The sequence below is a fragment of the Micropterus salmoides genome, unplaced genomic scaffold (genome assembly GCF_014851395.1).
Source record: "Micropterus salmoides isolate LMB-PRFRI ecotype aquatic unplaced genomic scaffold, ASM1485139v1 Ms_hic_scaffold_6, whole genome shotgun sequence".
In the NCBI taxonomy this organism is placed as follows: domain Eukaryota; kingdom Metazoa; phylum Chordata; class Actinopteri; order Centrarchiformes; family Centrarchidae; genus Micropterus; species Micropterus salmoides.
Genome location: NW_024044348.1, coordinates 31,741,052 through 31,759,185, shown reverse-complemented (window position 1 = coordinate 31,759,185; position 18,134 = coordinate 31,741,052). Strand labels below are relative to the sequence as shown.

At 40.3% G+C, this 18,134-nt stretch overlaps 2 protein-coding genes across 3 annotated transcripts in view; one reads left to right on the top strand and one right to left on the bottom strand.

The window, feature by feature from the left end:
- LOC119890006 (transcription initiation factor TFIID subunit 4) overlaps positions 1 to 6,509 on the bottom strand; it is an 80,820-nt gene extending 74,311 nt beyond the window's left edge. For both annotated transcript variants that reach the window (XM_038700991.1, XM_038700992.1), the window contains exons 1-2: positions 5,119 to 6,509; positions 2,144 to 2,304 (exon numbers count right to left, since the gene is read on the bottom strand). In XM_038700991.1, coding sequence (XP_038556919.1) covers positions 2,144 to 2,304; positions 5,119 to 6,490 — 1,533 coding nt within the window. In that variant the 5' untranslated portion in view covers positions 6,491 to 6,509. The remainder of the gene's footprint in view (positions 1 to 2,143; positions 2,305 to 5,118) is intronic.
- Positions 6,510 to 7,108: 599 nt separating this feature from the next.
- Positions 7,109 to 17,859, top strand: lsm14ab (LSM14A mRNA processing body assembly factor b). Its single transcript, XM_038701081.1, has 10 exons — positions 7,109 to 7,423; positions 8,267 to 8,430; positions 9,458 to 9,608; positions 12,377 to 12,571; positions 12,760 to 12,840; positions 13,380 to 13,556; positions 14,353 to 14,506; positions 14,856 to 14,882; positions 15,481 to 15,721; positions 15,821 to 17,859. Exons 1-10 carry the CDS (start codon positions 7,300 to 7,302, stop codon positions 15,842 to 15,844), a joined length of 1,338 nt encoding a protein of 445 aa, XP_038557009.1. The 5' UTR covers positions 7,109 to 7,299; the 3' UTR covers positions 15,845 to 17,859.
- The last annotated feature ends 275 nt before the right edge of the window (positions 17,860 to 18,134 follow it).

Here is an 18,134-nt window from a genome sequence, read left to right as displayed (position 1 = left end):
ACTAAATATAATTTAGTTTTTCCCTTTAATTTCTTCCTTTAGTGCAACTTTTATATACTTTGTTCTATTTCATTGCCTATTTTATTGTTTTTATCATGTTCTAATTTAAATATTTGAATATCTGCTATGCAATTCTGTACTGTATGAAGCCAATAAACCTTGAATTTCAGCACCAGGAGCTGTCCATAGTCTTCCTTATCTTCACACATAAACCAGTTTTCAGTCCGTTCTATATAACGTCACTGTCCAGTGAGAACCATGTATCTTCAAAATGTCAGCTTTTTCTGAGTTAAGAAAAAATGCGCGTTTTCAGCTTTCTGACAATGCATTGTTCACAAAGAGGTTTTTATAAACTGCATTGTAATATGTAGGGGTGACCTGATAACAGTTGTTTTGGGCCGAGATCTCAATCGGAGCCCAAAGCAGCGCTGCAACACAGGCTGTGGTGGACAAAACACAGTAGAGTACAGTAAAGAAAGGATTGGTATTTCAGCATTATTCTAGCCGACAGCCCATATCTTGCGGCTAAATCTGAACAAGATTCTTTAGTTTGGACCCTAACAGAAACACTTACTGCTGGACTGTTTCTACAAGCTAATAATGGTGTGTCTGCAGATTATACATTTTCAGTCCGAAGAAAAGTGCATACACGCATTCAGACCCTTTAACTAGGACATGCTAACTGCCAGTGGAGCTGTATATCACTGACATCAAAGTAACATGTTACCATACACATGGAGAAATTAATTTAGTAACTAACTATTAGAGACAGTGGGCAGCCACAGCACTGGGCTCAGGGACCAACTCCAGGTTTAAGGCCAGTGCCTCTTTTAGGGGCAATGGCTAATTGTACTTCTGATACCTAACATGCATACTTTTGGTGTGAGAGCAGATCCACTCAAACATGGAGAGACCATATACAGAATAAACTATGGTCGAGATTCATACCCAAGACCTTATTGTCACGAGATCTGAGAATAGATTTGACTCCATATGTAGGAACAAAGCACACACTGGGGAATACGGATACTGAGACTCGGCATATTCCTCAAAATAGTTTCTGGATTTTCTGTTGTCTAAACAAGCAAAGGTGGCATTATTGGTTCAAAAGTACCGGCATGCATTGAGCCAATCCACAGAATCTGAACAGACCATTGCATTTTTTCTGCATCAGCTAAATAAAGCATGATTAATTTATGATCCTTTGTTCTTTACAATTAACTTCACTGTTCTGTTTTTGCCAGGTGGTGTTGCGCAGGTGGAGTCTGGAGTAGTTAGTGAAACTCACTTGGGAATGTCCTGTATACTGTAAAAGCCTATATGCATTGAGTGTTGATAATTGTTTGTTACACATAGCTATTTTTCATTATATTATACGTGCACTTGACAGTGATGGACAAGTACAGGGAATACGCATTTGATAAATATTTGCTATTTTTGGACAATACCTTTAGGCCAATTACTGATCCAAGTCTCATTCATTAATGTTGCAATGTTGCAACATCTTTACCTCAGCAAAGGAATTACAGTTGGTGCAGATGGCAGCCCTTCTCTTCTACTAAGTTGTTACTGTCAATTTTATTAGTCTCTTTTTTTGTAATAAAAAAAAAATAGAAGAAGAAGAAGATATCCCCACATGTAATTCAGGAGACAGAACACTGATGTCTTCTTACCCAAATGAAAATCACCATGTTAAGATTAAATCTCTGCATAGGAATGCTTCACGAGTAAAGCCCATTGTGTGTGAGGCAAGTGTGGAGCCACAAATCAGATGATCAAGTATCTGTTTCGTGAATGAAAACATAAATGAAACAGAAACCGTTATGCCGGGTTGAGGAGCACAGCTCACTTCTCCTCTTCTTGTTCTTGTCTAGCTGTAAAGAAACTTTATGGTGCAGTAATGCTGTGTGCTGTGGTCATACTGACTTACTCTAGTTTACTGACTTACTTATTTACTTAGAAGTGTTTATTACTTGTATGTAATGTGTGCGTGTGGTATATTGTGCTGTGTTTGTGGAACCGTACACGCACTGATGCTCAGCACAAATGAAGTTCCTAACGGATAAATAAAGTTCTTTGAACTGAATATTAGGGAAAGCCTACGGGTGGCGGCTACCATGCGGGTTTTGTAGCAGACTCTCACCTGTGGAGTTGTTACTCTGAAGGATGCTCCTGTCGTAGGGGTGGCAGGTCGTGGAGAGATGTTATTCTGGGCCTGGGCCTGAGCTTGAGCCTGAGCTTGAGCCAAAGCCTGCTGAGGAACCATCACTAGCTGGCCCAACTCCGTGCGTACCAACACCATGCCTGAAGAATCACAGGGAACATTCATTAGAGGAAAAACTATAACATCACAGTCACTGAATGGTATTTAAACCAGCTACTGGCCAGATTCAGATACATTTTGATGACGGGTTTGTGGAATCTACTGTCCGCTTGCACAGAAGTATCTCTGCTTTTAAGGGAGGTTTGAATTTTAAAACTCTGGCAAGTTCAATAGCAATTTAAAACAAATACTCTAAACAAGCAGCCAGTGAAATGCAATGTTTAACCTGAAAATTAGAGTCTAATTCCAAAATGGGAAATCCATAGCAGTTTTTTGAGAGGCAACAAACAGAAACTATTAATTAAAAATGTTATGTGAAGTGGACTGAAGGGATGATAACTGAACGGTGAATGATCTTATACAATGGGCACTGAAAACACTTGTTTCTAATTAGTTGGAAGGTGTCTGTTAAAATTGTAAAACAAGTAGTCCCAGTCAAATGTTTAACCACTGTCCTTAAATCAGGCATTAAGTAATATTAAATTGCAGTTAACCATAGCAGCAGTAGTTTGCTTTGTGCTATATGTCCTGCACAAAGTGAACGATACCAAGGTCTAACAGCCCTTAATCTGACTACAAACAAAATGGTGATCTTATTCTGTTGTAAGAGCACATGGTCTAAATGTGAGGCATCCTAACATAGAAAACAACGTACTGCACCTCATCTGTTATTTTCATAGATCTGGACAACCCATCACGTATTATTGTTTATTTCACTGCACTACAACACTGCTCACAATGTGACTTCCTCAAATTAACATTCCAAGTTAATCTAGACTGTGCTGAGTATCAGACTACTGCATAAATGACAGTCTAAGGTTTAGGATTAGTTGAAGCTGTGATCATGAGCTAATTACGCAGACTCTTTGCTATTTCTGAAAGGCTAAGATTGCTGTATCACAATGTCACGCTTGTGACGTTGCCCATGTCAGGTCAAGATAAAATGTTTTATTACACATTTGTTTATCATTGCAGGATTTCCATAAAGTAAAAAAAAGACATGAGGTGAACAATGGTGAAAGGTTAATAGCATATTCTGATCATTCTCTTATCTGACTGAGTAATTTTTCCTGATGTGAGCTGACTCAGGGCAGCAGGGCAGTACTCAAACCCTCCTAACCACTGTCCACAGTTTATTTCCTGCCATTATTACTAAACTACACAGTAAGAACTTCATAGAGGTTGGCTACCAGGTAAATTGGGTGACAAAATACAAGTATCTGTAAAGGAACTCTACGGAAGTCATAAGAGGCAAGTGAAAAATGACAGTACATGATAGTAATGTTACATAATGTACCTTGTGTGTAGAATGTATGGAGAAATTAAAACTCACCTGGAAGACATGAATGATTTTAGTCCTTTTTAGAACACGGGGTAGTGGTGCACTTCAGCCCTTTGTGGCTAAAATGAATATTACAACAACAAACACTAATCCTGACCACAACTTTTTTTTTTTCACCTGCATAAAGTTTTTTTCAGGTTTTCAAAGGCGCAAAAAAAAGTTTGAAAACCCTGGAAAAATTCTTTTTTTAACCTGGTAAAACTTTTTTTTTAACTTGACACAACTTTTTTTGTCACCTGTCACCAAAGGGGAGAAAACAATTTACATCAGACTTAGGAAATGGATCACCAGAAATGTTTTCCTCTCTTGCCTCTCAGTGCTTCCGTACACTTCTGCTTGTTTATTTAGGCAAGCATTAATGTTTGTAATGTAAGTTAATTGGATGAGTATGTAAGGCAGGGGCACAAGCAGAACATTTTCCTGTTAATGCCTAGCTTCTCTTACAGTAACTAAAAAACACTAAAACAAATTATGTATGGAGGGCAACAGGACTCCGCTTATAAAGTAGCTTTTTCTTGAGCAGTAGTAATGTTATTCACTAAAATCCAATGAAAAGTACGAGCTATTGTATCTGAAGTACTTCGAAGGACTTTAGTTGCTAGCAATGTATGCTAGCCACAGTATATGTTTGTCTGTCTTTATGCACCAATGGTGATCATTACAAGTTGTTGATGTGTTTGTACTGATGTAAAGACATATTTTTAAAATCTTTCTATTATTATTTTTGTAAATGCTATGAGGATCAATACAAATGTTTTAAACGTCATGAGAGTAGCTGACATTTACCGAACTACATGAAAAACCTTCAAATGCCTGGAAATGTGTGTGAATACGTTGGTGGCCACATTTCATGATTTGATTGGAAAGAGAGTGAACTTTGCCCTGGGCTGTGACGGCATGCGCACATTACATGGTTTTATTGTTTGATCTCTTATGTAGACTTAATTCAAATACTTAAGCGTTAGTTAAATTACTGAAATGTACAGATTTTATTTGACACAGTTTCATTGCAAACTTCGTGTATGTGTTGTTATATTTCTTATTATTAATTTCACAATTGTGGTATTAATGTCATGTTATGATGCTTGGTGTAAATGTAAAACTTTGCAGGGCTCAGTTGGCACATCATAGCGCTTACATTGCCGGGTAAAGTGTTGGATTCCCCATGGCGCCACCCATGCTTAAAGTGACTATTAAGAAAAGCATATATCAAAAGGCATATATTACCTCTGGAGCAGGCACCACCCTGTAGCACATACAATATGTACGCAGGGTAACTTGGAAAGACATTCAGACAAACATGGTATGAAACAGGATGTCACACACACAGCCTCTTCATACTGAAGACAGTCAAACAAACACAACTAAACCCATGAGCCTCCGGTAAGGTTATTTTAACACAGGCATAAATGGCAACTTCTTGCTGCATTCCTCCCCCTCCTGCAAACCTTACCAGGTGGAATGGTAAACCCAGGGGGCAGCTGAATGGTCGTCTGCTGTTGAGGTGGTCTGACAATCAGCTGGGGGGCTACGATCCTTTGAGGTGCTGTAAGTCCAGGACGGGGTTGAGACTGGGCAGTGGTGGCCACAGCAGGTGTTGGAGACGGGGCTGTGGGCCTGACCACGCTAATAGTGGTAGTCACTGATGTTGTTTGACCAGCTCCACACACAGAACCTGTTGCCACCCCTGTAACACAAGCCGCAGTGGTGGCCGAGCTCAGAGGCTGGGTTACTGTTGTGGTTGTTGTAGCTGCTGCTGTGGTTGTTGTTGGTGTAACAACAGAAGGCGTTGGGGAAACAGTGTTTATTACAGAATTGACACCACCAGACTGGCTTGACATTACAATTTTGGACTGACAATCGTCTGTTTTGGAAGCCCCAGTGTCTGTGACCGTTTTGCTGTGGTTCCCCTGTAAAGCTGAAGAGGGGATGGGTCCTATGCGAGCGCCCTGCTGGGCCAAGGCCGAAACACTGGTCCCGTTCCCGTTCTGGGATATGCTCGCTACAATATGATTGGGGAGTCTATGTAAAGCAATGGTAGGAGTCCCCCGGTCGAGTGCAATAGCAGACTGACCTACAGGGAGGCTAGCGTTAGATAAGGTGAAAGTCGAAGTGTTGATAGAGGATGTCCCCGGCCGAGTAGAGTTTGGTGTAACGTTAGTTGCACCGGTTTCCACAGAGCTAACGTTTTCAGCCACCGCGGTGGTGCTGCTCCTTCTCGTCGTCACAGCTGCACCGTTCAAACTCTTTATCCGAGCCGAAGCGCTCCTCCGCGGTGTGCTCATGCGTTTTCTCGGCGGGTTAGCTTCCGTCGACGTCTCACCTGTGCCCGGGGTAACCTTAGAGTCCCGACTGGATGCGGTGCTGATGCTGGCAGGCGGAGATGCCAAAGTTGACAGCCCAGATGCAGTCAGTGTTGTGATGGATGCTCCATGTGATTGCGAACCGCTGGAGGTGGCGTTCACACCGGCAGCCGAAGTGGCGGACGGCTCGCCAAAAGAAGGGGTGCAGCCCGGAGACGGAGGTTTGACAGTTTTATCCGGGCTGATGTCTTTAGAGTTGATCTCCTGGCGCATCTCAGGTTTATTACGCCGTCCTTGTTGTTGTTGTTCTAGTGTTGTGGTGTCCAGTGGAGCTGGTAGCGTTTTTCCTAAGTGATGGTTAGCGGGGGCCACTGTGCCAGCGCCTCCGTTTTCGTCTGTTTTACCAGCCGGATTGCTTTGGCCAGCAAGCTGTGACTCCAATGAGCCCACTAGGTCGCTCACAGCTTTTTCATCCACCTCTGAAAAGAGCATATCTTCCAGGGGGTCGGAGGCGCCCGCCATCTCTGATCACAGATAGCTGTCTTCTATTTTTTTTTTTTTTTTTTTTTTTTTACACTGCGCCTGCGTGTTGCCAGGCATTGTGGGAATGCATCTGACGTCATTAGATGAGGGGGACATCCTAGCTTTCTTGATTTTTCTTCTAATGTAATTTATAATGAGGTATAGAGTATAATGAAGGACGGTTATATTAGTGTAATTACATAACAAACCCACAGTAGAATATGTGGCACCCGTGACATACTTTGTAGGTGTCGACGTTTCGGGGTTCATAATGAAAAATCGTCCAATGTGATGTGTCAAAAACAAATTATGTGGTATACTAACATTTTCTACATCGACAAATGTATAATCTGGTAATATGGGGGCAGGATGGAGCAAGAGGGGGGCAGCCTTTGTACTATCGCGATATCATAGAATGGCTGAATCTCAAACCTTCAAACCTTCAGCATCCTATGATAGTAGTGAGTCATTTTCTTCCTCAAAAAATCATCGTAAAATGAACAGCACCGCATGTGCAATCGTCATTTTACTGTATTCACCACGTGTTCGCGAAATCACCCATTTTCATTTGTGAGAAGTGGGAGGAAGAGGAGGCAACTTTAAAGAACAAGACACGGCCTTTATCCCAGCATCCTTAGCGGCGGGCGAAGGAAAATGAAATCGGCCATGTCGTGGTAGAAATCTGTTCAGAAACAAGCGAGTGTGACTCACGGTGCAACTCACTTACAGCTCTGAAAGTAACACATCTGACCTTTCGTTTGACAGAAAACTGCTTCTGTGGAAGTAATTATTAAAATCGGAGGACAAACATGAGCGGAGGAGGAACTCCATACATCGGCAGCAAAATTAGCCTGATCTCCAAGGCCGAGATCCGCTATGAAGGAATTTTGTACACCATTGACACAGAAAACTCGACAGTAGCTCTTGCGAAAGGTAAGTTAAGTAACCAAGAGGTGGACTATGGTACTTGGGGAGGGTTGTAACATGGCTTAATAAAGTGTAAAGCGATGGAAAACAAATATTCAGCGCAGTTAGCAGTGTTAGCTAGCTTTGTAGCCAACTAGCGGTGATAGCTAAGTGGTGCCGTAGTTTCCACTCTGCGTCCTTTGTTTACCTTGTGTTTAGCTACACTTAACTATGTGGCCCTTACTGCCGAGTGACGTTACTGAGACACGGTGTAATAGCTACTAAATCCCGTGTACTACCAAACATCTGTCGATAACGTTTCATTTACGTGTTATTAGCCAAGTTACATTTTCAGTCTTTATTTTGAACGTCTGTTAAGTGAACAAACTCACACTTTAATGCTCTTTAACGTTAAGCATATTGGCTACACACTGTAAAGTAATAGTTGATTATTCAACAGTCACTCTGGGGACATTTGTCGTTGTCATTACATTTTTATATTGTTGGATGCCTAACATCTGTCCATGAAGAACAGATGAAAATACTTGCACATGCACATACTTGTCATTATTATAGTCTTATTGTAAATTTTGTATAAATTGTTTATCTCATTACTTTTTATATATATATATGTCTGTCTTTTCATGTTCATGTGTACTGTAAGCACCAAACAAAAATAACTTCAGATGAAATACAATACATTTTATCCATACAATTGTGTATCCCTATCACTGTACATTATCTTGTGACAGAAGTGTTAAATGTGGATATGTTGCCCAGTGCATGATCTACACCAAAGCTCAGGTCTACTCGGCCTCAATAAAAAGACTAGTAGTGTCATTTGAGTTATGCTGTGAATTTTCCCAACAGTGCGCTCTTTTGGCACGGAGGACCGGCCCACTGACAGGCCTATTCCACCTCGGGAGGAAGTGTTTGAGTACATCATCTTTCGGGGAAGTGATATAAAAGACCTAACAGTTTGTGAGCCACCCAAAGCCACTAGTACCCTGCCTCAGGACCCTGCCATAGTTCAAGTAAGTTGATTTTGGATGCATTTTTGTACTATAAAATGGCTGTATAAATGGCAGTTTGTCACATATTCTGTGTATTTTCTATCAAAGTCATGGGAGCTCTGTGCGTTCTGGCTCACTGTCACACTGTCATGGCTTACTGGGTGGGACACTTAGTAGAGTGATGCATTTTCATAAAATTTCACTTATGTATTTAGACATGAGAACTCCCAACCTCAGTATCTCCTTTTGAGAATTTTGTCAAAATACTACTGTTATATTGAAACACAATCCAATCTTCACCTGCGCAGGCTTAAAAAAAATCCTTTTTTGTCACTGCAGGAAAGGCACAGGTGTATCTAACAACATTAATTATGAGTCCTCTTCGTTAAAGTCTCCTAGTATGCCGCCGTTCACGATACAAGGGCTTTGGAAATAGCTTACCTATTCAGAATTCAGCCGTCGTTAATTAATATTATTGATTACTAAGTAAGAATATGATTTGCCATAGCCAGTCACATTTTAGCTCATGAAGTATAAATATAAAATTCACTTGCACTAAAAACTTGCACTGTTAATTTGAGGTAACAGCATAGTTTAACAGCTGAGTCTAGATTCTGTTGATCCAACAAAAATGTATAACTTGCATAGACGCTTGCATATAGAGCCATTTTTGCTGAGACCAACGTACTAAAATAATGTTGTACCTCCAGGGGTCAAATGTGTTGATCTTCTTCATTTATAATCATTTCTGTTTTCATGGTGTCAATAATCATTAACCGTCTTGTATATTGGTGAGTTTTGCTGAATGCTCTAGCTTTTTCACAAAATAGTTAATAGCAGTAGAAATGGCGTATAGCGGACTGCCGCAGCATTTGCAACTGTGATAGTGAAAGTCACATTTTATCCATGCCAGTGGTCTGAAATGAATAGATATAAAAAAAAAAATTAGTTTATTATCTAACAAGTAACTCATTTGAAATGTGAAAGTGCTGTTTTTGACAGTCAGTGTTGTCATGGTTTTTCAGTTGACTGTATATTTGTCTTTTAGTCATCCATTGGATCCACCAATGCTGCAGCATCGTCATCATTCCAGTCGGCTGGGTCCTATGCCCCATACAGCAGGGCCCCTGTCGCACCATACAGCCAGTTCGGTGTTTCATCCCTTGCAGCTCAGCAGTTTGGAACTGCTGGAGCAGGAGGTAAGAATTAGTTCTTGCTCAAAATAAGTGTCTATTTACTGTATGGATTCACAGGATTCACCACAAAGGAGAGCTGTGAAGATGGTTCCTGTTGGACCACAGTGATATGGTTACTCTTTATGAGAAAAATAAAGGCAACAAATTGTTAACTTGGATGATTACTTTTTTCAAGTGGCAAGACGGGCACCATTCTCGTCTCGGTAAGCTTAGCCAGCTTAATGTTAAAAGCCATGTTACTTCACGTTATGAGCTGTAACGTTTTCTACATATTTTCTCTTGATCATTGACTTGTTAATGGTGTTGAGAGTAGCAAATAAGGTGAGTTATTTGAAGTTATTTGAGTCCCTTTTTAAAAAAAAAAAAAAAAAAAAAAAACACGTAGTCCTGTGAGTTGTTGAGATAGGGGAAACGTTGTCAATAACAAATTCGGGATTATATGCCCCCTCTTATAAATTCAGCAGATGTGATACATTAAGTTATTCCTTTCTTTGTATAAAAATATTGTCAGTTTGTCCCAGCGTGTAAGCTACTCTCACTAGATAAATGGTTTGACTTGCTAACCTCAGATCCGCTGCACAGATGAGTGCAGTGCGCACCGTAGCACACACAGTATTTTCTTACTGTATATACCTGCCGTTTATCATTTATCAGTATTTATTTTCTTGTCTTTGGTAATTAGCAAATGCCTAAAACAACCTCAAGCTAAATTTTAAAGCTGATAGCTAAATAAGAGGCATTGAGTCATTTTGTGATTCATAATCCCTATAGTTGATCATTTATTTCAATAATCGATGGATTAATCAACAATCAAAATAGTGCTTAGCTGCAGCCCTACTATACATAATGAAAGATAAACCTTTTTAAAGTTAAGTGAAACTTGCTGAACTACTAGTGCATGGGACTGCATGTCGGTGCAGTGCTTGTATGAATCAGTTGGCACACAAATCTTATCTAGGTATTGTGAAATGAATTGTGCCTGTATAACCTAGCTCTAATTCTGTATTCAGAGCACTGTGTTTAAGAACCACTTGCCATAGTAGATTAATGTCAACAACAGAGGCTTCATTTAAAGTGGCACACATCCTAAGAAAGCACAAAAAGCCCTTCACCAGTGGCGGGATTGTAAAAGAGTTTTCGGCTGCGGTGGCTGAAACATTTTTTAAGGAGCTTAAAAGTAAGATAGAAGTTATGTCTGCTATTGCCAATATGCAACTTGGTGTTAATACTGTGGCAAGGAGAGTGTCTGCACAGATGCTTTGTGTCATTCATCAACGTTTAATAAGGTCACAAAACCTATTCAGATTATCAGCTCCATTCGAGGCCAAGCAACACAGAAGCTGGAGATCTCATTCTCCACACTGAAATCAGGTGATTAAGCAAGGGTGGGATACCACAGCACTTTCTTTCCTTGCTGAGTGAGATCAAGGGAGGAGGACACCACTCTGTAGTCTGATGCTGAGGGTCTTCTTGATCTCATGTTCTTGACAGATGTAACTGAGAAGCTGAATGAGTTGTGCCTACAGTTACAACGTTAAGATAAAAACGTGATACCAACAGTGCTGTTAAGGCATTCAAAGCAACTGTCATGTGACATTCAAGCCAAATGGAAAAACAAGGTGTCAGCACTTGTCCAGTCTCAAAGATGATGGAAAGCCAATGTTTTGAATGTACAAAAGTATTGTGTTAGCTACGGCAGTTTGCAAAACAATTCAGTGACTTTGAGAAACTTGTGTGACATTTATTGCCAAACCCTTCATGATGTAGGTGAGAGTTGAGGACATGTGGCTGAGCTGTTCTGTACTAATCATGGAGGTACAGGTATAAAATCTCAACAGCCTTTCTGGAACCTTGTAGAGCAAGAAAACTATAAGAACCTTCACCAAGCCCTAAAAATGTCTGCTTTGTTTGGTTCTACATACCTTTTTCGGACATGAATGTCATGAAATCAAAGTTCAGAACAAGAGTGGAAGATAAAAATTTAAAAGAGTGAACATAGGTGGAAACAGCTCTTTTGTTGACTCCATGCAGTGCCATATTAAAATGAAAAGAAACGCATACAGAAAAAAAATGGACATGTTGCTGAATTAAAGATGTTTTGATACAAAATGTGAGTGTTGGATGTCAACATTTTATAAATGTTTACACAAAAGAAGCTTACTCGGCTGGTTTGGGTGGAGATCAGCTATGGGAATAAATGTACTAATAATAATATAAAACACGAGTAGCTCTCTGCCACTTTCATTTTTCCAAATTAGCTGTGAGGAAAAACGGTTGGAGGCCCCTGGTGTAAGCCCTTTCTAATGACTACTCAAACAGTTGAACAAATTTCAAACAAGCCTCGTAGGCAAGGCATCTGTTTCTCAGGCAAATTGGGAGCAACACCTGATTCCTGCTTATTTGAACAGAGCACAGCAGCTTGTCGTCTCTTGAGTTTCCTGCTGTGCACCTGAACACATTATGTATTGAACTGGGCTTAGTGGAGATAATTATACAACATATTTCTTATAAACTGTTCTGCTGAAACTTGGCTTATGGGCCATTTAGCAGACCTTATTAAATATTCAGTGTCAATTGCCAAAATAATGGATGAATCTTCTGGTTAGAGTTATATTAATTATTTCCAGGTATTTGCCACATTCACGTCATGTTAGTTTGTGTTATATCACTCAACATCAACTCTGATGGCCTTTGTCAGCTGCTGAAAGACAAACTATGCTGCCTCTACGTTCAAGAAAATCGCTTGAATCTCACTTTTCTGTTTCCTGCAGGGTGCACTAGTCCCCAGCCTGATCCTTTAAAAAAAAGTTCCACCCTGGAGCAGACAGTGCAGGCCCCACCGTCAGCTGCCCCAGCACCGCCTGCACCTGTAGGACAGAGGAGTCAGATGGGGGCAGCAGCCTCCAGACCCACCAGCACCGCCGCTGGTAGCCAGAAACCCCCAGACCTCCTAGAGCAGAGAAAAGGTAAAGATACCTGCTGGGCTTATAGTGGTTCATTTCTACACAGAAGAATTTATACTGTGTCTGAAGTAGTCAAAGTATTTATAGCAGGTTGGTTAACCATTGTGTGCTCATGCACGTAGTGCTTTGTTTGAGCGTTCCCATTTAACCATGTATTACTCTGATGGTAACTGGCGCCCTTTGCTGTCCAGCTCCTGAGGTTCAGAAGGTGTCACAGCCAGAAGGTGAACAAGGTGCTGTTGAAAACCGGGATCCTAACCAGCGTCACGCCGGTGAGTCATTTTACGTCATTGCATAATACTTATTAACAGACTTAATTACATCCACTAAAGTATTGATTAGTTGTATTGATAGATGTAATATGAATGTGTTGAGGACAAACAAGTCATTTGTCATTTTATTTTCACATCTCCCTTGATTTGAAGTTTGTTTACAAATCTGCCTTCTTCTTATCTTCATCACATCAAAAGATATTTGGACAGTGACACATTGGATTGAATGTGGTGGAAGATCGGCATCTAAATATTACATTTTGATTACCTTACTGTTTTTGACTTTATGTTAATTTGTTCAGTTACTTGGGCAGAATTTGGGTGTTGAGATACTGAAAGGGCTGCAGTTCCTACTCGAACATCTTCAAATTGAAGCGGATAGTCGGCACGTAAATCTTTAAAGGCATGGTTTCATTATAAATGTGTGCTTTAGTATAAAGCTAGTGCAGCACTCTCCCAATAGGTTTGGTTGCACAGTAGGGCAAGATGTTGCTTGTTGGAGTGTTGCTGAATTTCACTTTTCCCATGTTATTTCTCAGCTGCTGCTCAGTCCACTCGCCGTGGCCGTGGAAGAGGAAACCGCAGCAGAGGCAAAGTAAATGTGCGTAGAGATGGCCCCATGAAGTTTGAAGAAGACTTTGACTTTGAGACTGCCAACGCCCAATTCAACAAAGATGAGATTGACAAAGAGCTCCAGAACAAGCTCAAACTGAAAGGTACGGCTTCAACACACTGAGTCCTAAAGGGCAACGACGGGAAACTTGCCAGAACTTAACAGAGAAATCTTCTTCAGCATTTCCGTTGGCTCACATAGACATTTTCTTCTGATGATAAGACACTGACACCAGCTACAAGTGGGGTTTTTTCACCAGTGCAGGACTTTTTTCATCAGTTCCATTGGCTTTATGGTCTGAAACACAGATGATGATAATAATAACAACAACAGATCCCATTGGTCAGATGCCTGATCAGGAAAATACCTGCTGTGACACAGATTAATTTAAACACTGCATGTCAGCCTTTTCCCTGAACGGGAGAGCCAGTATTTTTACTGAAGTACTTGACTTAAACCTTAAAATAGTTACGATGTGGATTAATTCCATCACCAGAGTATTTTGCAATAACATAAGTCGGTGTGGGCCAAAGAAAATAACTGAAACGATTTACAGACTTTAACAACAGTCTGTAATGTAACCATTTCTTACTCGTACATGGCGTAAAACAGAAAATATAAAACTGTCAAACTTTACATGACACATGGTGTTACACTAAGTTACCATGACAGCAGCGGTGCAGGACTTTTAACGCGTAGCTGCCTCTGCCGTCTTGACTAAGCTCTCCGGGATAATTTCACTCCATGTGTTCGTGCACAGCAGTTGTGCTACTGTGATGTCATTTCCAATTTCACCGAGCGTACAGGGCACCACATTGTTCAATGTCCTTATTGTTATTAGGTGACTTTGTCTTTAAGGTGTTTAATTCTTTACACTATTCCTTCCAAAATAACCACAGATGACAAGACTGAAAAGGCGCTGAATGGAGAAGAAACTGCTGACTCAGAACATCCGGCCAATGAGGGGACCACTGAGGAGGAGGAGGCTGTGATTAACACATACTATGACAAGTCCAAGTCTTTCTTTGATAACCTGTCCTGTGGTGATTTAAGGTACCTCAACATGTCCACAGTTCAAATTGTTGTTTAATTGTGGGACTAAATTTAATAAAGGGTCTGTGCTGGGACGATTACTCGGTAAAAAAAATGTGATTGGCCAGCAAAGTGTTTTGGCAGGGGGCGTTGGACTGAGCTGCAACGCATATCACCAAAGATTGAGGCAAAGGACGTAGGGGAAAAACCAGAAGAGTTCCTCCATAAAATATGATGTAGTTTCACCAAAGTCCGTGACTAAAGTTTGGTTTTTGTACTGTAATCAGTGAGGCAGAGGACAGTATGAGAAAAAGATTGAGTGAACTATACTCAATTAATGCACTGAAAGACTTGTTTTTATCTCTTTCAGTAAACCGGGTGAAAGAGGATTTTCAAGGTAAGGAGACACTCTTAGCTGTGTTGAGCGAGGCACCTCGGGTGAATGGCTCCGAAACTTAGAATGAAAGTTATTTATTATATTATGAAGAATAAGCACATGAATGCGCAAACACTTTTTGGATTCTGACTTTATCAGGGCAACATTTGTTTAGTGTTTTGTTCACTTGGTACAGTTTTAAATGTACCCAATGCACCCAGTCTATCAAGGCTCTACATGTTACGCAGACACAGAGGTGGCGATTGCACATACTTTGGCAATTTTTGTTAACCATAAAACTGCACAATGTACCTGTAACGTATTGCATAACAAAGTACACAAAGACTCAGAGTGTTTAGTTTTCAGTTGAATGAGAGAGCCGTGCCTCAGTGAGTGCTAAATTGCACAGTGGCCTGCACATTGTTACAGCATCAACATAAACCTCTTTCTGCAGAGACACATCAATACACCAATTCATAGTCTTTAGTCTGATTATTATTTAAAAAACATTTTTGCGGGATATGATCAAATTGAACGCCAAAATTTTACCCTGCAGTTTCTTTTTTTGGTGAGATGTGTTATCCAAAAACATGGATCCTGATTGGTGTGTGTGTCACAGGGAGCGAAGGTCCACCTGGGCAGAAGAGAGGCGAATGAATTCTGAGACATTCGGCATCCCTCTGAGACACAATCGAGGAAGAGGGGGTTTCCGTGGCCGAGGCTTCATGGGGCCCCGTGGAGGCCGAGGGCGACCGCTGAGCAGAGGCTCCTTTGGGCCACCCCGGGGTGCTCCACCAGGTTTCAGAGAGGGATTCAGAGGTGGCAGAGGAGGCCGGGATTTCTCTGACTTTGAATACAGGGTAAATCTATCAGCTTTAAAAGCTCATATAGACACTTTCCTCCTGTATGTAGGAAAAAAATAAGAAGACGTTCTCAACTTCTGTTGTTTTATTTTCCAGAAGGATAACAAGGTGGCTGCATAGTACTGCAGCATTGGATCCACAAAGATTTGTAGCCCCTCATCATGAAATTATTCCTGTTGAAGAAATGCTTTGGTCTCAACATTTGACAGAAAGAATGCAGTCACCAGCACTAGGGTTGGCTGCTTTACACGAGGGGGTGAGAGTGCAGCTCCCTTTTCTCCGCTTTGAGAATTAGGCTTTTTTGTTTTTTTGCCCCAGTCACCAGTTTGACGACGTGTGTAAATACCTTGCTTTGGAGTAATTCTGTATTTTTGCATCAATCAAGTTCATTTCTTACTGAAGTTGTATTTGATAATAAAAGCTGTATGTAATCCCACGGATACTGTGAGTGGGTCACAGTTCATGTGATCATAGCTTTATTTTTTATTTTCTTTCAGTTTTTGATATGTTGTATGTTGGCACCAAAATTCACAGCACTGCCTGTTGTACCATGTTTCTCTGCTCAGACTTACTTAGTGTGGTTGCTGTGTGCTCAGCATTTTTATCCAGTTTGCGGGAAATGTTTTTTTGTTTTGTTTTGAACATGCATTCATTCTCAATGAAGTAGTAAGATCAATGCCAGCTTAAAGAAACAAAATCTGAACTGAAATTCACTATGAATGAATGTATAACTAGCTCATCTTCTGCTTAGTGACCCCCCCCCCTCCCCCCAAGCAAATTGTGGCTTGCCAGACAGACTTTTAGTTTAGTTTTTAGAAATGTGCATTCAGTATTTAGAATCCCTCAAACCTCCCTCATCAAATGAATTCTGTTTCTGCTTTACGTTCGTAGCTGGACGTCCACAGGCCTGTTAATGATCAATAGGAACCAGTTGTTGATGGATATATGGGGTTTACAGCATTAGCTTTAGAAGTCTTTGATAACTAGATTTTTTTTTTCTTTCTAAGTCTGTTTTTATATAGTTGATCAAAGAGCATTCCCATGATTTGTGTCTGTGAAAGAGGAACATCCGATGCTATTAATGCCTGAAGTTCTTACGAGAGGAAAGCCTTGAGTTTATTCGATTAAAACCTGCAGTCAGAATGACCTTGAACAAGTTAGATTTGAATCAGACATGTTTTGCTGTCCTGCCAAAAACAACATGTAAGCATTTGGTTGATCTCAAATAAGTGACAGCCAGTAAGTACGTGTTTTCTCATTTTAGTGCTTGTTGAATCTACCTTCCTGTGTCCCAAACATACTGAGCCGTCTGTTAAAGCATGTTCTTTTTCTGTTATCAGCGTCCTTTTTAATTGTGTTACAGTTGTGTCATATGCATAGTTATTATCCACTGTCTCTACAGTCAGCTGTTGCCACTGCAAAACTAAGTACTTGCAGTGTTGTACGGATTGTTTACTGAAAATGGGAATCTTGTAAATGGATTGAATGTCTCAAAATGTTCAATACAAATGGCAAAATGTCTGATAATTATCAGCCCTCTGGCTTGTTTGTATCTCCTCTTTTGTTGCATTGTTGTCAATGTGATGTTCTCTGGAGTGAATTTATCATTATTATTATTATTATTATTACGGACTTGTGAACAAAAGAACTGGATGTGGTGCCAGTGTGTTGGGAGGTGGAATATTTTTTTCTCATTTGTTAGTACTTTAGGGACTTCAGAGTACTTTTGCCTTCAAAGTGGTGATTTTTTTTTTTTTTTTTACAGATTTCCCTTTTAACTTAAAGGTTACCTTTTGACAAAAGTATTGATAGCACTACAAGGTGAAACTAGATCCTACTCAGTAGCTGTGGTTGTTTAGGATGAAGCAGTCCAGTTTAAAATGTGCTGTTTAACTGGATATTGCACAGATTGCTGATCACTGCATGATAGCCTTAGGAACCACCACTTTAATATGGGCTTTCATAACGGCCAGCAATGTTTAATTTGAGACAAAAAGTATTACTGAACTATTGAAAGCTGACATGTTTTCATGTTTGTTACTCCTTCCAGTCACTGGAATTATAAACCAGTAATTGTTTTCTTGAGAATATCGGCAAAATTGAATTTTTACGGAAAATAAAGAGTTGAACAATAACCATGTCTATTTTTTTCTTAAATCAACAAAATACTACTTCCACATGCACCCTTCACTTGTTTTACATTTTGTTAACTTGCAGTCTTATGCTAAAATTATTTTTACCTTCATCAATCCACACTCAGTGGCCTACACAAAGCAAGAACACAATTTTAAAAAGGTTTTGCAATTGTATTAAAAAGAAAAATCTGAAATATCACTGTGACAAAGGTATTCAGACCCTTGGGCAGCAATTACAGCCTTGCGCCGCCTTGTGTATGACCTATGAGTGTCGT